Source organism: Musa acuminata, chromosome BXJ1-9 (assembly GCF_036884655.1).
Source record: "Musa acuminata AAA Group cultivar baxijiao chromosome BXJ1-9, Cavendish_Baxijiao_AAA, whole genome shotgun sequence".
In the NCBI taxonomy this organism is placed as follows: Eukaryota; Viridiplantae; Streptophyta; class Magnoliopsida; order Zingiberales; family Musaceae; genus Musa; species Musa acuminata.
The window spans coordinates 44,916,738-44,940,472 of NC_088335.1; the positions used below are offsets into that span (position 1 = coordinate 44,916,738).

General features: G+C 38.7%; 3 protein-coding genes across 6 annotated transcripts; 2 read left to right on the forward strand and 1 right to left on the reverse strand.

The window, feature by feature from the left end:
- Positions 1–336: 336 nt before the first annotated feature.
- Positions 337–6,203, forward strand: LOC103998996 (receptor-like serine/threonine-protein kinase SD1-8). Its single transcript, XM_018818295.2, has 10 exons — positions 337–1,090; positions 1,321–2,475; positions 2,768–2,884; positions 3,090–3,167; positions 3,949–4,089; positions 4,395–4,513; positions 4,591–4,801; positions 5,225–5,465; positions 5,548–5,698; positions 5,790–6,203. Exons 1-10 carry the CDS (start codon positions 1,015–1,017, stop codon positions 6,063–6,065), a joined length of 2,565 nt encoding a protein of 854 aa, XP_018673840.2. The 5' UTR covers positions 337–1,014; the 3' UTR covers positions 6,066–6,203.
- Positions 6,204–6,669: 466 nt separating this feature from the next.
- LOC135593741 (transcription factor bHLH112-like) lies at positions 6,670–9,155 on the reverse strand. 4 transcript variants are annotated; one of them, XM_065083996.1, is made up of 7 exons: positions 8,770–9,152; positions 8,210–8,678; positions 8,011–8,130; positions 7,842–7,907; positions 7,638–7,703; positions 7,509–7,559; positions 6,670–7,440 (listed from the first exon to the last, which is right to left on the reverse strand). In XM_065083996.1, the coding sequence occupies exons 1-7, from the start codon at positions 9,117–9,119 to the stop codon at positions 7,291–7,293; spliced, it is 1,272 nt and encodes a 423-aa protein (XP_064940068.1). In that variant the 5' UTR covers positions 9,120–9,152; the 3' UTR covers positions 6,670–7,290. The 4 variants fall into 4 exon arrangements, with proteins under 4 accessions (XP_064940068.1, XP_064940069.1, XP_064940066.1 ...); XM_065083997.1 differs by having other exon boundaries at positions 8,011–8,127; positions 8,770–9,145; XM_065083994.1 differs by having other exon boundaries at positions 6,670–7,559; positions 8,770–9,155.
- Positions 9,156–20,244: 11,089 nt separating this feature from the next.
- Positions 20,245–21,574, forward strand: LOC135593743 (uncharacterized). The gene is made up of 2 exons (XM_065083998.1): positions 20,245–20,810; positions 21,394–21,574. The coding sequence occupies exons 1-2, from the start codon at positions 20,306–20,308 to the stop codon at positions 21,429–21,431; spliced, it is 543 nt and encodes a 180-aa protein (XP_064940070.1). The 5' UTR covers positions 20,245–20,305; the 3' UTR covers positions 21,432–21,574.
- The last annotated feature ends 2,161 nt before the right edge of the window (positions 21,575–23,735 follow it).

Below are 23,735 nucleotides of genomic sequence, written 5' to 3' on the forward strand. Positions count from 1 at the left end.
CTCGGATGTCTTTACGAGATTACCTGGACAGTTGAACGATTGACTGCAGCAATCATCGTTGACTATGATTTCATGTTATGGCTGTCGCTGTCAGCAAACATCATCAATATCTTGGCAGTACTTGTGTTAGAACACTGCAACAAAGCCACCATTGTTAGGGTAAAGAGAAGAAGAAGAAGAAGAAGAAGACAATTCAAAGTAGGTTCTCCGATTCAGAATCGTGGCTATGATTAACCAAAAGAATCGCCAAGAATGTCCACAACGCCCAAGTTAGCTGCCAACCACCACCATGATCACTACTGACTCTTCCATTTGATCCCCAACACCACCAGGAATCCTTTCTTCCTGTTTTGTTTGTGTGCTACGGAGAGAGACAATTGAATTGAAGTAGATTGGCGTGCCTCAGTGACTATATTGGCCAAACATTGACCATAGAAGGGAGTCCCCTTCGACTAATTATGGCCAACCATTGCCTTTCCTGGAGTCTTCTTCTTCCTCCTTTCCGATTTGTCTCCTCGAAGTCTCCATCTTCAAATATAATGATATCAGGACAAGTTCTTTAAAGTATATGCTTCGTTATCATACTACTCATGCTCTAATATTTTTCCTTCTACAAGCTAACATGGAAGAATCATTCCAACCATTTCATTGGTCACAGCTCAGTTGAATTCTCTTCACGCGTCTTTGCCAGCTTCTCATATGTTTATTGGCAAGATCAAACACAACTGACCTCGGACTGTCGACTGAGTTGGGAACTCAGATTGACGATTGATGCAAGCATAAGTTAGGCATGGATTGTTTGACCAAGTATGCATGCATCACTTCATCAGGCGACCATTCTTCTCGGTGGAGACGACGCCGTTGACTAGCGTCCCCCCGTGGTTCGACTTGGTCATATATATGTGACGAGTAAATGAGAGTTTCCACGGCATTAGATGTGATCTATGAGCCAAGACATCAACAGCAGTGCAGCTCCCTGTAAACTTGACTGCTGCTGCGTGAAGATTGACATCCATGGCGAAATTGCAGCTGTTTCTGTTAGTAGAAGCACTTGCAGCAGCAGCAGCAGCTGTTCTTGGTCAGTCAGCTGGTATGTACGGAAACTTCCTCTAGAATTCAGCCCTAATAATCCATGATTGTAATGAGGACTTGTGCATCAGCACGGGGATCATGCTCTGTTCAGTTTGATTCATGTTCATAAATCAAATGAGTCTTTCTTTCATTTGTGTCGCCAGGGGATCCTCACGATCATGAGAGAGGAAAGGAGAAGGATTACTGTGACTGACATACAGCTGAATAATAGATTGAATTCTTTTGCAGGAGATAGATTGGCTGCAAACGGCACAATTGCCAGCAACCAGACCTTGATCTCCGCAGGAGGGGTGTTTCAGCTTGGCTTCTTCAACTCCTCTGGTTCAGGGAATGGATACCTAGGAATCCGGTACTACAACCTCGCAGATCCCAGTGTAGTATGGGTTGCCAACAGGAACAAGCCTCTCAACCTCTCCACTGCAACGATGAATCTGACTGCTGATGGAACTTTAAGCCTGTTCGACAACGGGATCATCATATGGTCCACAGGCACCTCGAGAGCAATTAATCCTGTCTTGCAGCTTTTGGACTCTGGAAATCTTGTGCTGACCGCAGGCAAGTCAAACAGTCCACTATGGCAGAGCTTCGATCATCCGTGCGACACTCTTCTACCAGGCATGAAGCTTGGAGTGGATTACAACGCCAAAATTTCTAGGCAGCTCGTGTCATGGAAGAGTCCCACCGACCCTTCTCCAGGTGACTACGCCTTCAAAATGGAGACTCGTGGTGTTCCTGAGATCTCTATATGGAGTTCATCCAAGAAAACCTATCGCACTGGGCCGTGGACGAACCAAGGATTCAGCGGAAATCCTAAAATGGAAGACAGTAATATATCGAACAAGTTGAACTTCTCATTCGTCTCAAACCAGAACGGGGTCTACTACACGACCGAATACAAGAACAATTCTCTTCTGTCACGAGCAGTGATGAATGCCACCGGGCGTTTTGAGCGATGGAATTGGGATGGAGGAAGCTGGAGCAATTTCTGGTATGTGCCGGAAGACGAATGCGATCACTATGCTAGATGTGGATCCAATAGCATTTGCACCAAAGAATACTACAGCTATTCTTGCAATTGCATCGAAGGATTTGAAGACAAAGGCAGTCTTGGATGTGAGAGGACGAGACCTTTAAGCTGTTCATCGGACAGGTTTTGGAAGGTGCAAAGCATCAAGCTGCCTGACACCGAGAACGCCACTTCAGACAGCTCTAAGAGCACTCTGGCCGCGTGCGAAGACTGGTGTTCCAAGAACTGTTCTTGCTTGGCATATGCTATGGCTGGCCTTAATGGCTGTGTGACTTGGAGTGGCGACTTGGTGGATCTCAGGAGCTTCACTAGTGGAGGGGATGATCTATATGTTCGACTTGCTGCTTCTGAGTCTGGTAAGTGCATCGAGTCTCTCTCTGAGGTAGTATTGGATCCATGAATCAGTAGCAAAACACAGCCCCATGCCTTGTGATCTTAACAATCAGTGAGCTTAAACTACAGTTGTTTTTTCTTCTGAAAAATCCTTTGGATTAATCATATTTATATGGTGGCTAACTTTCTTTTGTAAAGGAAATAGACCTAAAGAAATGATATTTTCATTACTTCTGGATGGCTAGTAAAGTGATCCTGTTTAATTCATTATAATCATATACAACCCTAGATTTCTCATGTCAGAAATATCTGTAGAGTCTTCAAGGAGCAATGCGCGTGAATTGGCCATAGGTCTTCCTCTATTGCTGGGCTTTCTTCTACTGTGTTGTCTAGGTCTGCTCTTATGGTGGAGGAAGAGAGGAAAGAAACAAGGTACTGTCTTCTTCATCTGTTCTGCTAACATCTGATGGAGCATGTAGTCACTTGTACAAACTTCTACTAAAATTACATGGTTTTCTTTTCTGCATGCACTAGAATATTAGGGATTGTACTGCAATTTCAGTAGAACTATGCATCACTCAAAATGTTAGCTTTTAGAATCTTTCTTTTTTGAATGAGGTGCCGTCATGGTTCTCAGGCATTCTTGGAACTGATACTGAGTCCTCGGTGAAGGAAACCGGCTTACTGTTGGACTTACCGAAGGTGATGGACAAAGGTACTTGGCTTTTGGTTGATGTTTCATGTTGAGAAAATTTTTGAGTCGATAATACTCTAGAAGTCAATTATCAATTTTACATCCTAAATTTGTTTAAACAAATGATGCCGATTTGCTAATTTACAGATAGCAGATTTGAGAGGCTATCATAATACAAACATATTAAGCTTCTGAAAGGCCTATATTTTGAAAGATCACAGCAGGATTACGCTTAATCATTTCTAATGATGCTGCAGTTGATTGTAAACTGTTAGCTTAGCTGAAAGATCTTTTAAAGATTAGCATCTTCTAATCTTGAGGTTTACGAAGATGACGCAGAGGACAGATAGCTTCATTATTCTGGAAAAATTGAATATAATGATAAAGAAAGCAGAAGAAGAAAACCTTTGCTTCTCACTCTGTTCCTTAGGAGATCAGATTCACAAAAGCTAATTTTTGTTCAGTACCTAACAAGATTTTGTTTGAAAAGCTATAGTCATGTAAGAATTGCAAACAACTGGCAACAAAATTCTAAATCTTAGATGTTTAGCAATTCTGATAGACTATAGTCTATACCAATATGTAATGCCAACCTTTCTAAAGACAAACAGCATAGGATATGAGCCAGAAACCGATCATTGAACATTCAGGTGATCACAGTTCACAGTTCAATGTTTTGCTGCTTGAGAAGCGGGATCACTGTCTACAATTATATCTTCTACTCACGAATCTCTAAGACATTGAATTGCAATATGGTTATTAAAACATTTTTACTGATCTCTTTGATCATGGCGTTTCGCAGATGACCTTTTTGGTCAAAGTAACTCATCAGGTTGTGAGAGTCTACAGCAGTTACCGAGGACAGATTTTGATACATCAGAGCAGCATTGGAGATCGATCATGATCAACTCCGAGAATGCTAATCTAAATAATGAGAGAGCAGGTGGGCATCATTCACTCCTCAACACTTGCCTTACTGATGCATGAGAGATATCAAACCATCACATACAAAATCTGAGATTTCTAATACAATTGGCACATAATACCGATAAGAATTGTAGATCTAGTAGCAATAGAATTCTACTTCACATTGTGGCAATGTCGAGCTTCCGTATCCATATCAATAGATCCAAGAAACAAAGTTTGGTTCTCAGTTGACAAATGACTTTCTTTTCTTTGTCAACTAAGGTTGCAATAGGTTAGGTCTTTCTTGTTTCAGGCTCCTAATCTGTAAATAATTTGTGCCAGCTTCAGTAAATCTATTGGGGACATTGTCTTCCTATGATTTGGCTACAATAAAAGCTGCAACAAATGATTTCTCAGCTGCTAACAAACTTGGGGAAGGTGGATTTGGTGCTGTTTACAAGGTAACCTTTTAGCATTACAGCAATGCAATCTTTCATCCAAAATCTATAAAGCAAACACTGCATGGAACACTCTGCAGGGTCAGTTGCAAGATGGACGAACGATTGCTGTCAAGAAATTGTCAAGGCACTCATCACAGGGCCCGGATGAGTTCAAGAATGAGCTCACACTGATTGCCAACTTACAGCACAGAAACCTTGTGCGCCTTCTTGGCTCTTGCATTGAAGGAGATGAGCGACTTCTGGTCTTAGAATACATGGAAAACGGGAGTTTAGATGCCTTTATATATGGTCAGTATCTATGCCTCATTTTCTTGGTGTTCATAATTGGTTGGACAGTATATGAAATTAATCCTTTCTTTCTGCATAGATTAGGAAAATCTATTTTATTTTTTTCAGATCTTTGTGCAATGTCACAACTCTAATGAACATGGGCATATCATCTTCCTGTAATAATTGAATTGGCTCAGACAAAACTTCTTGAAATCTTTAGTATCATATTCATTTACTCTTAGACTCTCAAAATGTTTCTGTATCACTTCTCTGTTTGTATTGCTGAGTAAAGAGTAGAAATTTGTGATATAGAATATAGAAAATTATCCTTTCTTCCTTTTACGGAAAATCTGGACCGGGTAGATTTCATTTATGCATACATGCGTAGAGCAAAATAATTAAAACTTTTCATCACTCTGATCATATCAAAATTGTTGCTAGATAAAACAAAAAGTGTGCTGCTAAATTGGAAAAAGCGGCTCGACATTATTGTTGGGATTGCTCGAGGACTTCTGTACCTGCATCAAGACTCTAACTTGAGGGTAATTCATCGAGATCTCAAACCGAGCAACATCCTCCTTGACAAGGACATGAATCCAAAAATATCAGACTTTGGCATAGCAAGAATATTTGAAAGAGACGAAGTACATGAGAATGCAACCACAAGACCAGTTGGAACATTGTAAGTTTTACAGTTAAAAGAACTGTACTAAATGGATTGCTATCATAGAACATCCTAATTCTTGTTGATTTCTTACATGCAGTGGATACATGGCGCCCGAGTATTTATCGAGTGGAATCTTTTCATTCAAATCCGATGTATTCAGCTTCGGTGTTATAGTACTGGAAATCTTGAGTGGTAAGAGGAACAGAGTGTTCAATCAGGCAAACGTCCGTTTGAATCTTTTAGGACATGTAAGTACCTCAGTGAATGCTTTTACCTTCAGTGTTCCTAAATGTTGCTTCCAATTCAGTGTTTGATTTCCTCATGAACATGGCTCTGCAGGCATACAAACTGTGGAAGGAAGGTAGATCCTTGGAGATTCTTGATGATGCACTCGATTGCTCGTATCCTGCAACAGAGATTCTTCGTTGCATCCGAATGGGTCTTTTGTGTGTGCAAGAACACAGTGAAGACAGGCCAACAATGGCAGAGGTGGTCATGATGTTGGCTAGTGAAGACCAACAGTTGACTCCACTGAAACAGCCCACCATCACATTGGCAAGCAGTGATGGAGACCTCTCTTCCAAGGAAATTAGTGTGACAATTGCAGGTCGATGAAACATATTCTCTTCTACTGTAAATTAGGTTGTTTCTGATTGAGATGCCAAAATGCAACTCATATGCTACAGAACTTGTCATACTCCAAAGACAAACAAAGCAATATGCTATCAAGCAAACTCAATTGCTTTACCTTCACATTTAGCCAATCTCAGAAATCTTCATGCTTTCCTACATGCCTTTACTCAGCTTCCTCTGGTTCAGATCTCATATCAAAGCCACTAATAACAGAGCACCACAAAAGAAAAAGCTACAATCTGAACATGAATCCTTTCTGTAACCTTAAGATCAATGATCATACTGCTGGTTTGTATCAGAAAAGAGCATAATAAAGAAAAGGACACACTGCCTGGTAGACAAATGGCAAACCAACATCAATGGCACCCAGCCCTTCCATGAGTGCAAGATAGAGAGAATCATCATGATATCACATCTCACAAAATGTTGAGCAAATACCAAAAGCTTGTATTGTTTGTTTCATTACAAAAGTTTCATCATTGCCTTCTCAACATGTTTTTGAGGTCAGGAAGCAGCAGTAAGTTTTTCATGTCAGCACATGTATATCTACAGAATATAAAATACATGCAACTGTGTGCTTCTGCCAAAGAATAAAATGGTTTTCCAACCCTTAAAATCCAGCGTGATCATAGTCAAAAGGAAGAGTGAGATTGGAAGGGGGGCCATCATCACCTCTCCCCTCCATGAGAGCATTCAAATCAATCAAAAGTTAGGATCCCCAGAACAAAAAAGGGCACACACATGCCCCTATATATCCCTCATCTCAATTATTCCTTAATGCTGTTCAATTTCTTTTCTATATGAAAAGAAAACTGTGAACACCTCAAACAGGAACAAAAACCCACCATCCTTTTCCCATCCACCCCTCCTCATTCCCTTCTGCTAAATTCAGCAAGCACCTGTTCCTATTTCTTGTCCACCCTCTCATAAAATACTATATTGTTATGATCACACACACACACACACACACTCTCTCTCTCTTTTTGATGGTCAGCTTCTCACTCTGTTCTCCATGTAGCTGGGCCAATAAGGTCACTTCTTGCTGTATCTTCTCTTAATGGAGTTGTTTCTCTTTCCATACTGCTATAGAGGTCCTAATTAAGAGCACACTGCAGTTCTTATCTTTCCTTGCATGCAAGTGCGAGACGTTGTTGCTCAGAGAGAGGCTTCATCCTCCTATCTCTCTTCAGAACCCTGTAGCTGTTATCTATCTGAAGGTTCCTCCGAGCGTAGGGTGCCAGAAGTCAGCTGTGGTCTCGCTTGCCACCGGGTACGTACTCGTGACAGGAACCAGACACAGTCCTCGGCTTCTAAGGTCTTGCTTCGGTTCATCGCAATCCTTGGATTCCTCAGGTATCTGCATGAACACATTGCGTTTGTGTTGTATGATCCCTCACTGACACAGTAGCAAAGACAAGATAGTACCTGTTTTGGCTTCATGGGCTGCCCATTTTTAAAGTAGGGACTGCTTAGAACCTACAATCAGTGACAGATATTTAATCGCTGCAAATGGGTGTTGGAATAGATCTCATGAGAAACACTCGATGGACTTACACCGACTTGGTCATGAAGGAACTTAATGTATTCAATGGCTTCTTGGAGAACCGAGGCAGTATCAGTCTGTCACAAAGAAAGAGAAAGCAATTCGATCATGAAAAGTGAGGGAGAGATTCGATCATCTGAAAGGAAGACTGTAGCGAGCAATGCTCGTAAAGAAGCATTGTAAGGAAAAGAAGATCAAAAGAAAAGAGACCTCACCTTTCCAAAAGGTGAAACTAGTTGCTGGAGAGCAGTGATTCTGTCCCCTAGTTTCTCTTTCCTCACCTGTAAGCATGCAATCCAAAAGCTATCATACATGTAAAAAGACAAGCTACCAAAGCAAAAGATCATGTATCATCGATCCAAGTCCCCATGACTCTAACCACACCTTAAAAGTCGGTAATGGCGAATGCGTCTCTATCCGGGGCTTTTTGGTTGCAGCCTCGCTTCCAGTTTTCTTGGTCGAGGAAGAACATGAGTCTCGATCTCCTCCTGATGACTCCATCTGCTTTGAGAAAGATGGCATAATCCACTGAGGCTCCAAAACCCTAATGATCAGAACAAAAGAACATGATGATGATGTATACCTTAGCTGTGAGCGTGCTACCGCAAACAATTTTGGGCTCCGATGGCTGCATGACATACTTGGAAGGCGTCGGAGAACGGAAAACTGGCCTCATATCACTGGCGGAGGCGTTCCATAAGGGTGTGTTGTTGGACAGCGAGGATTTTAGCAGGTGGGAAAGCCATGAAGGCTGCCATAGCTCATCTGAGCTTCCCCCATCGGCGGACATTGGAGACTGGTACTGATTCCTCACTCGACCGTCATAGATGAACTGCTGCTGCTTCGTCTCGGATTCAAGTAGATCTTGCAACATCATCGACGAGCTTGCATAGGAGGCGGGAGTGATGATCTGATAGCCGCCACCAACATCGCTCAAATGATGTTGCTGCTGCAACAACAAGTTCTGGCTCATGTCACCGTATGGATTCGATGTCGAGCTCTCACCGCCTGTAGGTCTCGAACCGAGATCCTCTTGCGGCATGGCACCGTTCCTATTTCATCAAATCACATACGATCAACAACAACAACAACAACAAACAAACCTAGGAGAATCCAGAGATGAAGCATGCGCCAGAGACATACAGCAACGCTTGAGTCCAAGTCATGGAAGAAGGCGAGAGTCCACCGTCGGGGTGTTGCATCTTATGAGTCTCTTGGAAAGTGATTGAGCTGCCACAGGCCGACCCTGCGGACTCGTCGAAGGACCGAGCTTTAGCTTCGACCAACTCAGCTGCCGTCCACCAGCTTCCTCCACTGCATGTTCCTGGCCGGAACTCTTCTGCCATCTCTTTCTCTCTCTCTCTCTCTCTGGTGAGGCTCCTCTCTCGGCTTGGGTTGATGACAAGGATGGAGGATGGCGTTGAGGACTTGCTATATAGTGCAACTGTTGGGGGTTCGACTAATGTGGCTGTGGAAGTCACGGTCATCAACATCTGACCTCAAGGGGAAGATGGAGAAGTGAAAAGAATTGGCAACCTTCAATTCCCTCACACAAAATGCTTGTCTTTGGACTTGTAATAGCCTTTCATTCATGTTTTTGGATTTATGTTGGCTTGAGTACAAAGGAATATGATGCAGCTTCCTTTACTTTAATCGATTCAAAGCAGACTCAGTCAGTCTCTCAGTAGTAACCTTACTTTCCCAAAACCAAAAAGAAAGATAAAAAATGGTTACTATATATGAATCAAATAAGGTGCATATATTAGCCTTTTCCCTATTTTCCTTTCCTATTTGTTTGTGCATATATTGGCATTCTAATTAGTGTCTCATAAAAGCTCTTTTAATATGATATTATATGAGAATATGTAACATCGGATTAAGATTAAGATCGACTTATAAAGATATAATAGATTTATTATTATTATTCTTAATTTAAAGTATTTTAAACAGATAATTTAGATTCAACTATCATAATATAAGAATATGACTGATATGGGCATATCTAAGCATATTTACATATTGAGATAATGTGGAGGTAATAAGTGTAATTCATTTAACATTTCTATGATTAAGAAGTATAGACAAGTCACTAATATGATTTGTATCACATTAATTTTACTATGATTTGAAACTAGTGTTCTTATGGGAGTTGACTACTTTATAAACCAATGAAAACTTTGGATTTCATAATAGATAAATAATTATATATATATATATATATATAATTGGTTTTATATGGATTAATGAATAAATTCTACATAAATCAAATGTAATAATACACAACTTAAAAAAAATCATAGTTTCTCTAAAATTTATGAATATTTATAACTAACAAGAAAATTCATGACTCACATTTGCTTAAATTTAAATAGAGATGAATATTTTTGAAGATCTTAATTAGCTTAGCCGGTAAAAAAATTGATTTGGGATTTATAAGAACCCAACCAAAATATTTATCATCATCATATCATAGAAACAAGTTTTTTTAGGTCTTTTTCTACTGGCCTATTTTTTTAGAATTTATAGTAACTCAATCAAAATATTTATCAAATAAAATGAGATATTGACTCATCTTTTTATGATTTTTTACCTCTCTTTTTTTGGAGATCTCTCAAAACTTTCTTGTGAAATTATATAGGAATTACTGTGACATGTTGATGGAAGTCCACTCAAAATAGTAGCGTAATTTAATGCCTCAAAACTTATTTAGTTGCTTGCTCTAGAAAATGTCATAAAATGATATCATAGGGTTAAAGTTGCAGAGGTGCTAACATATCCAAGTCTTACAACTATTCAGAGTTCTTGACCCACTAAATTCGTTTCATTGACTCATCTACTCCCTAAGTTAAGTTAGGTTAGTATACTATGAATTGGATCAAGTGAACACTAATTTTTGTATTAAGTGACTACTATAATACGGCTTCACGTATACTCTTTATGTATTGATATCTTATGTCTCTATGAATATTTTCTTTACGTAAATTGAGATTGTTGTCACGAAGAAACGGATAAGAATTTTAGGTGAAAAATTACTTGTAAAGTAGATTAATAATAATATTTTTAACACCTAACATTGTTCAGATATTATCGTATTTTACTTTATAAATTAAAAAGTTTAATCCTATCTTTATCATTGTGCAAATTTCTAAAAAAATAAGTAACTTTTCCTTTTAGGTTATTCCCATGAGAAAAAAAATTCTTATTTTTAGAATTATTGAACGCCATTATTTTTTTAGTATGTAGAATAAATAATATAAGCCATCTATCACTTTTTCTCTTTTTTTTTTAAGGTATGAATCGATTAACCTATATATTTACAGTATTTTTATGCTATGTTACAGTGCTTCCATTAACATTAGAAAAATATTAAACATAATATAAAATTAATATAACATTTTTTTTATTATTTTATAATATATTTTTAGCATTATTAAAAAGATTGTAACGTAATATAAAATTACTATAACATAGCGTTTTCTATACCAAAATAAGAATATTTTTAGAGAAAATCAAAATGAGATTTTATTTTAAAAAATCTTCTTTTGTCATTTATATTTATATAATAATAATAATAATAATCATCATCATCATCATCATCATAATAATAAGCATCATCATCAAGAAGCTAAATAGCTGTTAGAATTCAAATTCAAGAGAGAGAGAGAGAGAGAGAGAGAGAGAGAGAGACAAGGGCGACGTCATGCTGATGACGAGGCTGTCGTAGGTCAACGTGGGTCCCACTAGGCGTGCTCCTGCGACTGACCCACCGGGACCCACCACCCTTCCCCTTCCACTAACCAGTCAAAAAAGCCTGAAGCTTTTTGCACTCGCCCTCCCGTCTTCTCCTCCCTCTCTTCTTCTTCTTCTTCTTCTTCTTCTTCTTCTTCTGCATGCCTTGGCCTTTTCTTTCCCGTGTAACAACCTTCCCTTCGTTGTTCTCGCACATCGAAAGGAATAGATACTTCACCATCCTCGTCTCTCGTAGATCGACTTCCCGGTGAGCTACGCTTCATCCTCCGGGAGACATCTCACGTTTTAGATCACGTATACTGCGAAAAGTGCTTCACGATGAGATGAATATATATTTATATTCCGGTGCTTGCAGTCATCTGTGTTCATCCATTTTGTCACTTAGCTTTCGCCTAATATGAATCATGTCTCATACACAAGCTTAAACTTTTAATAGAATAATATGATAAACAAAATAAGATAGTACCAAAAGGTATATTACTATGTTCAAAATAAGTCACATTTTCCACACAAAAAAAGATAAATATCATAATAAAAATCATGTCGTTCGAGTTACAACGTATTATACGTATCGATCTTAACAAGGATAATCTATATTATGATATCCCAATTTGACTATATCATATTTATATAAAAATATCGTGCCATGTACTTTTTCTGAAATCAAATTCTAATTATTGTAACTAAAGGAGGCACAAAGCTAAGAAGAAATAAGTCAGTATTAGAGTCATGTCATATGTAATGTAATCTTCTAAATTATATACTTCTTTTTTTGTATATAATTAAATATGGCACAGAGCTAAACGTCAAATTCAGTAAACAGCCTTTTTCTGCAAGAACTGAAAGAAGTGATCAAAAGGCTAATTTGTATATGCAAAAGGCACCACTTTAATTTTATGATTTAGAAAAAGAAAATTTTGGTGCCAACATGCCATAATTATAATAAATAAGTCAATTATTGACTTTTGGGATGCCAACAACCCAATTAGTAAAGCATTGACTTCAGCCACATCTTGGTCATTTCTGGTCTTCCTCAAAAGCAGTTAGGTCATAGACATCCACCTCTTTGGATTTGCCCTTTGTCCTCTTTCACCTCTCCATATTCTCCTCATTCTCTTGCACTCATATTATGTTAGAAGGCAATTGCAGCAACACCTCCTTTCACAAAACTCATGTGTTAGAACAAAGGCAGGCTATGGTGTGTCATCACCCACTTCAAACCACAGCAAAGTGATAGGTGTTCCCCCTCACACAAAGAGGAAGTTTGGTATCTAATCATCCAACATGAAACATGAGGACTGGTTTACATGTACTCAAGAAGGGAGTGAATGAGAGGATGCAGCATCACTTGAATGATTGCTTGATTAGAAGATATGTCTTTGACTACTACACATGGCATTCCTCCATAGAGACTTGGTTCTACTGAAACTATTTATGATGTGTGGCTGCTTGTAATGGGAAGCAGTACAGGGTGAGAAAGATGTGGACTTTCATGTGAAAACAGTGGAGGCTTCAACTGTGGGGAAAAATTTTCTATGCTGCAACTCTTTTGGTCCATAAGATTTGTCAAATGAGACCTGTCAACTCCACCAAGTCAAATGCCATCATGGTCACATTTGGTGTAATCTTGTACCAACATCAACCATAGGACAAAACCCAACCTGTTCACCTCATGAAGTTGCATCAGCCCCTGTTAGAGTCATTCCAGGAGTGGCCAAAGATTAGTCATGTCACTGTGGATGATGACCTGAATGATAACAACTTCATAGTCTTGAGTTATATTGAGTGCTAGAGTGGAGAGATGAACAAACACAATAAACACAAAATTAACATTAGATAAGTTCTCTGATACAGGTAGAATTATAGTTTTGATGTTGAAATATGCACCATTTTATTTTCAGTGTGTATCATAATCAGACCAACTACATATTTCAGAAAAGATCCATCTAATTGTTTCAACATTAAATATGTACTCATCTAAACAGTGAGGGATTGTGATTTGGCAGTTTGATTCTGAGAGCAGTAGGTAGGAGTGGCATTATGGCTCCACAACCACAAGGACTTGAAGGCAGAAAACATACATTATTCTTAGTGGACTCTATTAAGAGAAAACTGGCCTATGATGCCACACTAATTTTTTAAGATAGAGATCACTTTAGATTATTAAACCCACAATGATAGAGACCACAAATTCCAAACAATTTAAAGGTTTCTTCCATGGCATGTGTGGAAAGTGGACAAGAAGAGCAGGAAAGATGGTAGCATTCTTCTTATCAGAAGTCTTTTTGTTAGAGCCCTCCAAAAGGAGTTTGATTCACATAAGACTCTCATTCTCTATCCACATGTGGTTTTCACTTCAATTTTTATCATCACTCCTGAAAGCACTGGTTCTAGGTTCATCCTATGGACAATGCTTCCTTCCAAATCTACTCTTCCAAAGATTGACCTACTGCTTCCAAATCCTTGGAGTTGAAATATTGTTCCTGAGTCCAGCTAAAAAGGAGCTTTAGTTTCTGCTCTCAGGAATGATAAATGCTTTAATCATTGGAATAAATTTATAGTGCAACTTGGCAAGTGGTGTTCCATTGACTTCTTTGATTCCTGGTGTACCTCTAAGGTCATAAGTGGGGCCCTAAATGTGGACATGAGATATAAGATGGTGCACTCTTCTCCTCCTCTGTCTAGCTAGGCATCAAATATTCTTTTACATAGATAAAGTTAATTTAGTTACAGAACACACACTGATCTTTCAACTTCTTCTTACAGATGAACCATATACAGTCATATTTATGATAAGAGGATGCTACTTTGTCCATATGATTCTTCCCTTAATTGCCATGTACACACATCATAGCCTTATCTCTCTCTTTACTGAGATGTTCTCTTGAGAAGCTAATAATGCTAGAGAGTTCGAGGGGGAAAAAAACAAAGGATTGAAAGATCCATATCTCAGTAGGTTGACTTGGTTGCATGTAAAGGGAAGCTTGTAAGTTGATGTTTGTTGTATTCCTAATGCAGTATATTGTTAGACTAGAGGCCAAAAGATTGAAACTGCAATCTAAGCATTGAGTCTGCTGTTCTGAGCCAACACAGAAGACAGAGTGTCCATAGTTCAATTTCAGACTAGGTAGAAGTGAGGAATGATTTGAAGGAGAAAATTTAGAAGCACTGAAGAATGATTTGAGGGATTTTCTTTTATTTTTTCTTCTCATGATGGTGAGAAGAGAGACTGCAGGATGCATTGGATCTAATCCTCATAACTCATTTTTCCTTGGTCATAATTAATTCTCAGAACCTTTCATTTTTCTTTTCTTAAGCAAAATGCATCTTTGGAGTGCCATATAAGTTCTTCAATGTAAAATGGCAATCATAGAACCTTTGCAGATAGATAAGCAAAAAATGGATGCCTCATGATGGGTAGGTACAGAACCAGAGCTTAAAGTCCTAACTTTTTGTTATTATTTTAGGATTGTTTTGGTTAGAAGACACCCAGGAATTCTAGCTGATCCTACCATTTGGAGTTGCACAAAGTTTAGAAAAGGAACCATTAGAATTACAGTTGCAAGGTGTTTGAGAATGTTCATGATGAAATCCATCCAAACAGAAGAGTTCAAGGATAAATTGCCCCTACATTAAAAATCCCAAAGAAGATAAGGTACAGCTTTTTCTTCTGAGGGACACAAATAAAAGGATTTAAGCTACTTGTGGGTTTATGATTGGCCTCATAGTTTATTTTATTTAGGATTGTAGCCTTGAGTATAAACAAATAATAACTGCAACTTTGATAAAGTCAGAAGAATGCCACTTTGAGCTAACCAAAGGAGGAACAGAGGTTCCACTAGAGTAAGAAAGAAACTTTAAGAGAATCCTTTGCTCTCTCTCTCTCTCTCTCTCTCTCTCTCTCTCTCTCTCTCTAGCTTAAAGGCAATCTTGTTCTTAATCTGGCCTCATGATTACGATTGTTCACAAGATAGAAGATGCAATTTGCATGCTTCAGCAATATTTAGTCCTTGGAATGAGATAGCTGAGACAACTTGGGGTCACATATCACTGGACTAAATATGCAATCCACCAACTACCAAACAAAAATATTTGATGCAGACTTCCAATCCTCTCTTCATTAATTTGACCTTTAGTAGCTTGGTTTTTAGCATGAAAACATCATTATCATCACTATAAGAGAGTAAAGCACACCTATGAGACAGTATCAGTTCGATCATCTCATCAATTCATGAAAGCCAAGACTGCTCTCTTATCTAGAAAATTGCCTTAGTTCCATAATCCTTTAGATTAGTCCATGATGATTGAAATGAAGCAAGCTGCTGTTTTTTAGGTTGCCAAATTAGGATAAACTTTTCCTCATGGCTTATACAACTCTTCCAGCCCAAAACTCTCCAAACAGTCAATTCAGTATGTGGCAGACAATTTCCATATACAAAGATCGTAAACCAAGGTTGCCAAGCAGTCAACTTCTTCAATGTCATCTTCAGAATGTTGACTTTAGGTGCCTGGGGGATGCTTTAAGAAGATTAATTCATCAGGAATACATGCTTCATGCGTTCTCTGATATGATTTCCACCTAACCCTTTGCTTGGGACAAGTTAGACACAAGGAGTCAATAGCATGTCAAAGTCAAGGGAGACTTGAGCCACAGTTGGCATCACCAAGGTCATCTTTTTGGCACATGCTGCAAACCAGCAATTGAGAGGTGTGATCTGGGGTGGGCCTAAAAAGATTTGGATGTCAATTAGCTCAGAAACAGAGGTATGAAACATACTTGCCAATTATGTTTTTAGTTCTGTGACTCACAAAAGAATCTGCACAACTGACAAAGGTTGACACCTTGAATGATATAGTCTGAGAGAGATTGAAGATGGCTGTGTGTGTGTGTGTGTGTGTGTGAGAGAGAGAGAGAGAGAGAGAGAGAGAGAGAGAGAGAGAGAGAGAGAGAATATCCAAGGCATCATGGAAATGAGATCCACCTAATGAGGACCATGGGCTTTTTGTGTTGTGCAGGCATTAGAGTCAGATGATAGCAGTGTTGGTTGATCAAGACAGAAGAGAAGGCAATATTTATACATCACTAACTTGCATTCAAACATGAGCACGAAAATTAGCGCACACCCAGAAAATGCCTCATGCATTTTCATAAGCTCAGAGGAATGTGAAAGAACTGCTGATAGCTTTTTATTTTGGAAATCTGTTGCTGGCATTCATTAATCTGAAATCATCAGTCAAATAATTTGAGTTTGATTTCATTGAGACAAGGAATTTCAACTGACCCATTTTAGTGTTCGTCCGGCCCACGATCTAATCCGATAGGATAATTGACTCGTTAACCTACTAGGTTTGAATCATTGGACTAAGATGGTTGATCCAAGTTAATAATAATATATTCATTAATATATAGTTAAAGTACAATTAATGCTTAGGTTAATTCTTTTTGTGTTTTGCATTTTTTTTGGGTTTATTATTATTATTTAAAATTTCTTTCAGTTTATTCTAAGGTGTATATATATGTGTGAAACAACACTTGATTTGTTCAACCAATTATGATGGAGATATTTCATTTTTAGTTTTGAGAAGAAAGCTTAATTCCACAAAATCATGTTTCATATAACATACATTCAGATACCAAAGAATAATTCCAGTTGCATCTGTCACTGAAATTATGGATCAGATCTCCCCCTTTAAAAGATTGGCAGGTAATCTTGATGAGGATTTAAATCTTGAGAGTCATGCAGGTGATGCTGATGAACTCCTGTGTCTGAACTTGATTTTTCTTCTAGCAGGATGGAAGACAAATGCTTATTTATGGACTGAAGGGTTTTGCCTTAGAGATCCTCAGCAGGGGGAATAATGTCTTATCATCATCAGTATCATCAATGTCACTGATTCTTCATCAAACCTGCCCCCACTCATGGGATTGCCTTTATGCTTCTCTTCTGTCATGCAGATCATTCATATGCCTTCTCTCCTACAGCAGCCCCACTCTGATGCCATTTATACTTCTTGTCCATGCCATCAGTGCACAGCTTGACCCTTCCTTCCAAACCAGTCAAATCTACCTTCCTGCCTTTACATTTGTTTCATCTGATGTTTTAGGTTGCTCAGTTCCAGTTCCCTCTCCAAGGACCAAATGCTTAACCTGAGCATGTGCTGGTCTCCAACTGAAGCAATGAATTGAAATCTCTGTTGAGCTTCTTCCCTGTCATTGAAGGTTTTGTCTAGTAGGTAATGCTTGGTGGAAGCTCACATCAGAATCCAGCTACCATTTCTTGAGTTCCAATCCCTTCTCTTCCATGTGAGTGCTTGTGGATGTGTTGGACCTGTTTCACAATCCTTTCTTGTAGTTTTAGTCTGAAGATATATGATAGTGAATTATAGGAGGGGTTTTTCATATGAAATAATATGCATCAAGTTTATATTGTATTTACTATAGAGAATTCATCTTGATAGGTACCTACCTATGAACTCACAAAGTTGTATTTACTTTAATATGTTCTTTGGGCATCCTTATTTTAGCCAGTCTAGCATTGAAGATATGTTTTCATTTGTTGTCTCAAGGGGAGATAGGCACATACATGATGATCACATTAAAAGGAGGGAACAAGGAGAAGAACAACATCACTTTCTCACCCTAGAAACAAATCAATTAAAGCTAAGCCATGAAGGGGACTCAATGATTGATGTCTAAGGCAGTATCATTGTGTAAGCTTTTGATTAATGTGGCTGCACCTAAAAGAATCCCCTCCTCTGTTGCTTGTAGCTCTGAAACAAAAGAGTAAACAAATGAGATGGTGTTGGTTGGCTTGCTTGAGGGCTCCTTGTCCAAAATGAACTTTCTTCCCATTAGATAATTCCCTGATGAAGGTTCATGGATTAAACAACATCATATTAGCATTGCCATTTGGATGTTTCTTGATTTATGTCCATATAAGCCAACATTAGCAAAAGAAGATCAACTAAGGGCACTCTTTGTGACATTGAAGGACAGTGCACAAACAGTTCATGAAATCTATTCTTGATAACCAATATTATCCTTCTCTCTTTAAACTTTTCTTGGTGACTACACTTCAAATTACTTCTGAGGCATATTTCTGTGTGGTGAATTCATGGACATAATATTTGGGTTCTTTTTCTTTATTCTGATTCAGCTAGATAATGTTGTCATATGTAATACAGAATTGTTCTTTCTGATCAAAAGTAGCTTATTTTTCCATCTCAATACTACTAATTACAAATCTATTATAAGTGTATGACAAGCACAGATTGAATCAACCTTTTCTTAAAGAAGATTAACCTTGAAGATCAACATAAAAATGAAACAAATTTGATAGAAACATACAGATGAGAGATGTTCCATGCTCAAGCCTTCCATACTATTTTTGGCCATTACAGTGCATGAGTGACATGTGCTGTTAAGGGGAGAGAGAGAGAGAGAGAGCAACATATCTACTTGAGCATAGCTCTGCCAGTCAATCTGATTCAAGCATAATTACTGGTTATGCTCTGCCAGTCAATCTGATTCAAGCATAATTACTGGTCTCTTCTTCTATGCACCCCCTCCTGCATCAAAGCAGTTCATTTACAGGATGTTTATGAAAGATTTTATATTCTCTGCACATGAAAGTCTATTCTTGGTGTATTAAATCATAGCTTTGCTGAATCCACACTGTCTGAGAATAATAGTACTCCTTACAGCTCCTCCAGATTCTCTTCAGAGGGAGACAATGGAAGGTCAAAGCTGTAATGGTCTTTAAAACCTGAATCCTCAGCTGTCTTCCTCTTCCTGCCTAATATAAAAAGCTTCCAAGCTTCCTCCATTTGTTTCCTCTCTCTCTCTCTCTCTCTCTACCACTGCCACTCTGTCTTGCCATGACAGAATTCTCCTTCCAAACTTTCCCCACCAATGCCAAACCATCCAAATCAGAACTCCCTACACTCCATGATGCTGCACAATTAACTAGAATTGATCTAATTTTGAAGGTATTCATAATTTCATATCACACAAACTCATATGACTAATCTCAGGCTCTGTATGTAACCCATTTCAAGACCTTTTTCTTCTTTAACTTATATGATTGATAGATAGATAGAGAGGGCAATGGGCAGTGGGCAGTGGCATTCCTTAAGCTAGAAGGCTGGTCATGTGTTTCTCTAGAAACAGCTTACACTACTGTTGATCTAAAATTTATTTTTCTTGCTAATAATTTGTTGGTTAAGACATCAAAATTAGTAATTTGTTGAAATATTTTCACTTTCCTTCCTTAAAAAATTAACTAATATAAAACAGAGAATGAATCAGTAAAATTTTTTTCCTTTGAAATTTCAACTTTAAATATTAAAAATCTGAAATAACTAAATTCTGAATTCAGAAGGAATATGAGATATTACAGTATTAACAAGATTATTTATTGATATGAGCCCAACCAATTATATTATCATCTAATAATTTTTAATATAAAGATTATTAGAAAAATTTAAATAAATGAGCTACGGATATCATAATGAGATTAGTGTTTTAGATATACAAATAACATGATCTTTGAATTTGATATAATCGAAGAAATTATAACTAATTTGGATTATGGATAAGAACATATCCATATTTATTGATGTGCATAAATTGATTAAAAAATATGTCATCTCAATGCCGCCTCATCGATTCAAGCACCCAAAATCCTACATCCAACCATCCGTCCATCTTCAGGTAGGTCCCACCAAGATGTCAGTTTGGCGTCCGTATGTGTCGGGGCCCACAAAATGTACCCATCCAACCCATCTCCGTCTGTCGTCTTCCCTCCCTCCGCCTTCGATCGCATTCCTCCGCCAGCCTCTTTCTCTCTCTTACTATTTAGCCACCTAAAACCCCTTCTTGAACCCCATCCTCTCTCTCTCTCTCTCTCTCTCTCTCTCTCCACCTCCAATGGCCAAGATGTCACCTGTCGCCGCCCTCTTGCCTTGTATAGCCCGCTTATCCTTTCTCCCCCTCGTCTTCTTCGTTTTCTTCTCCTCCTCCTTAGCGGATTCATCCGGCGGCGGCGTCGCCTCCATCCAGGAACTCCTCCGCGGCCACGGCCTCCCTGCGGGGCTCCTCCCCAAGTCCGTGGAGTCCTTCGTCCACGACTCCTCCTCCGGCCTCCTCGAGGTCCGGATCGACCGCCCCTGTTACGCCCGTTACGACGACGGACTCGCCTACTTCGATCGCGAGGTGCGCGGCAACCTCAGCTACGGGGCGCTCCGCGGGGTGGTCGGCTGGTCGCAGGAGGAGCTCTTCCTGTGGCTCCCCGTCAAGGGGATCGTCGTCACCGACCCGGCCTCGGGCATCATCCTCTTCGACATCGGCCTCGCCCGCAAGCGACTCGCCCTCTCGACCTTCGAGGACCCGCCCGACTGCTTGCCGGAAGGAGAAGAAGCGGCGGCCGGTTTAGGTGAGTGAGGGAGCTCAAAACAACAATCGATCATGGCCGTCCGGCTTTTCTCGTTTGGAAGTTCCGATTTCTGCCCTCGTTTCGAATGGAAATGATCTGATTACGTTTACTCTTGTTTGGGAAATCCGGATCTTGGCTCATAAAAATCGAATCTTTATCGACAACTTTTCCTTCTCTCTGCAAGATTGTGATTTTGAATTCTTTTCGAAGTTTTTTACCTTCAAATCTAAACAGATCTGATTGCTTGGTTATAAATCAGTACTAAGTTCTTAAAATGACTTTGTTGCGTATGCAAGCAAACCTTTTGTCTTTCCAACTCTTAGAATCTATCACTCTGTTCTGCATATCTGATTTCTTAGTATATCTGTGGTCTTTATTATCTCATAGGTGGTGTAGTTTTGTTGTTTCTATGCTTGCTTTTGCTCGAGTATGGGGTGCAGTCATTTCCCAAATTATGTTCACTCTCCTCTGCAGCTCATTCTCCATAGCAGTGACTATTTGCATGACTTATTGTTCTGTTCCTTCGTAGCAATTCTCCACAGCAATCACTAATCGGCTGCTGCACATTCTGCTTGTTTTGCAGGGTTGTTTGGCAGAAGAGGATACCAGCAGCAGAGATAATTATCAGAGAACCATATTGAAGATATATTCTAAATTTTTCCTCCTTTTTCCTAATCCTGTCTCCCCCTTCCTGAAACTTCTGGTGTGTTGTAAATGGAAAATGGAATTTTATGTTCTTAATACAATATCATTATCTCTCTCCATCTCTCTCATCAGACACCTCCCATCAAACAGTGAAATACTTATCTATGTGCAATAGGAAGTTCTGAGGTGAATTGTAAGCTGTGCCAGGCTGCCAGCTCAAGAGTCTGTGGTGAGGGCCATGTACAATAGGATTTGAACATGCTTCTTGGCTGGCATCAGCTGTCAATTCTTTGGAAATGGTCCATATCTTATAATAATGGCACTTTGTCATGTTGTTCATTCATGTAACCAATGGCAGCAGCTGGTCCAAGTTATGTCATGTGATTCAACAGTTATTGCATTCAATCATGCATATTATTAATGTTATGGTGGCTGCATTTTTTAATGCTAAAGTGATTGATAATCATGGAAAACTGCACTGAGAATGTCATTTATAATCTGTGTTTGTTAAGAGCAACATTTGGTATGTCATCCCAATTTGTAGTATCATGGCAATGATTTTTTTTTACTTGTTCTTTGAAAGAAAGTTTCAACTGGTCAACTGCATAAGATGGTTTGACTAAACATGTCAAGCAGACCTTTTCTTCAGTTATTCACATCTAAATCCATAACTGATCTGCTTAAGAGCAAATTAGTTTGATAAATAAGATATATACTTCTGACCTTGAGTTTTGCAAAGGAATTATAACATATGTTCAAAGAGTGACAAGAGCATTCATTCTCAAGGTTGATTGACATTAGTTCTTTTGTCATAGAATTGATGTTTGAAGTGATATGATTAATATTGGGTTAAGAATAATGGAGTGGATGAAGACAGGCTGATTCCAGGCTTTTTCACTAGAAGCAATGCAATTATGCACTGCTACCAGTATGCTGGCAGCAAGCAGACACACCTAATACATCCTTCAAAGCTTCAAATTTGTGATAACAATGGGACAAACTAGGTATTCTTTCATGACTGGTCCAACCATCAAACTTACAGGTGATCATCAATTATTAGCATGGCTAAATCACCACCATAATTGTTCTTTCTTAACATAAATCTAATAGAAAAGCAATGAGGAAGAAGTCCATTTAGCTGACTTCAAATAGTTGGTACAATAATACTTTGGTCAGTGGATGGAGCAGTGGATGCATGTAATCTCAACTCTCACCTTTTTTCTGATCAAGCTGCAGGACTTGAACACAATGGATTCAACTTCACACTGGGGGCTAACTCAGCTTTTGCCAAAGGAAGATGGACACTGCAAAAAGAAACCCATGACCTACTTGCGCAGATCTTCCAAGGCAAGGAAAGATTAACCATAGAAACCATTACTTATTGTTCAAAGTGGTTTCAGTATGTCTGCAGTTCAACATCATCCTCTCCAACATGAAATTTCATTGAGGTAATGAATTCTTTAACCATGATTTCACCAACAAAAGCAATGACAAATTATGCTATGCAATCAGCAAACTGAAGGAGATAAAAGGAATGGTGTGCACTGGTCAGCATATCTGCTGGTTTATGTGGTCTATGTAGAATCACAGATGCAGAAGAAAGGAAAGGACACAGTTTATTGTTTGGATGCTAACATTATATACGTTCTGTTCTCAGAGTTCACAAGATTTAGACATGCCATGTGATGTTTGGTGGAATGTCAAGCGTTCATTTTCATCAAATATCTGTTCCTGCAGCTGAAAAACCATTTGTGGAAGGCTAAATAGTGATCACTATTAAGGTTGTTTGGTTGTCTTTGGATAGCAACATCATTCTTCTGGCATCTTGTTGACATGTAAATATCAGTGGATGACATATTTGATTCATGATCATAAATCTTTTATTAGCATCCAAACTATGCACTCCGCTAATCACTTCAATGTCATGTTCATTTCAAGACTCCACTCATTCATATCAGCTAGTGCAAACAGTATTTAGAAGTTCTATGTGGTTTAGCTAGCATCCCATTATCTGCTGCAAGTTTACATTTTCTCCTGTGGGCACAAACTCAGCTTCTTTCCAAGTATGAGTTCTATAGTAGGAATCGAATTCCATTCTGGTTTATGATGATATGCATTGAAGACATGAGATAACATAACTCCTGTTCCTGCTGCAATCTGCATTTGCATGGTACTGTTCTTTCTTTCTCAAAGATATTTGTAATGGAATTGCAAGGCTGGTCACCAAAATCTTTTGGATATAAATTATTAGCCTTCTTGTATTTGGTCAAATAGCAATGA

Bases quoted from the DNA above. Each gene is read 5' to 3' on its own strand.
- LOC103998996 (XM_018818295.2), top strand. From the start codon at position 1,015: ATGGCGAAATTGCAGCTGTTTCTGTTAGTAGAAGCACTTGCAGCAGCA. The intron at 1,091-1,320 runs GTATGTACGGAA...ATTCTTTTGCAG, and splicing joins TGTTCTTGGTCAGTCAGCTG to GAGATAGATTGGCTGCAAAC. The intron at 2,885-3,089 runs GTACTGTCTTCT...CATGGTTCTCAG, and splicing joins GAAGAGAGGAAAGAAACAAG to GCATTCTTGGAACTGATACT.
- LOC135593741 (XM_065083994.1), bottom strand. From the start codon at position 9,119: ATGTTGATGACCGTGACTTCCACAGCCACATTAGTCGAACCCCCAACA. The intron at 8,131-8,209 runs GTATACATCATC...TCTTTCTCAAAG, and splicing joins GTAGCACGCTCACAGCTAAG to CAGATGGAGTCATCAGGAGG. The intron at 7,704-7,841 runs GTGAGGTCTCTT...TCTTTGTGACAG, and splicing joins TAGTTTCACCTTTTGGAAAG to ACTGATACTGCCTCGGTTCT.
- LOC135593743 (XM_065083998.1), top strand. From the start codon at position 20,306: ATGGCCAAGATGTCACCTGTCGCCGCCCTCTTGCCTTGTATAGCCCGC. The intron at 20,811-21,393 runs GTGAGTGAGGGA...CTTGTTTTGCAG, and splicing joins AGAAGCGGCGGCCGGTTTAG to GGTTGTTTGGCAGAAGAGGA.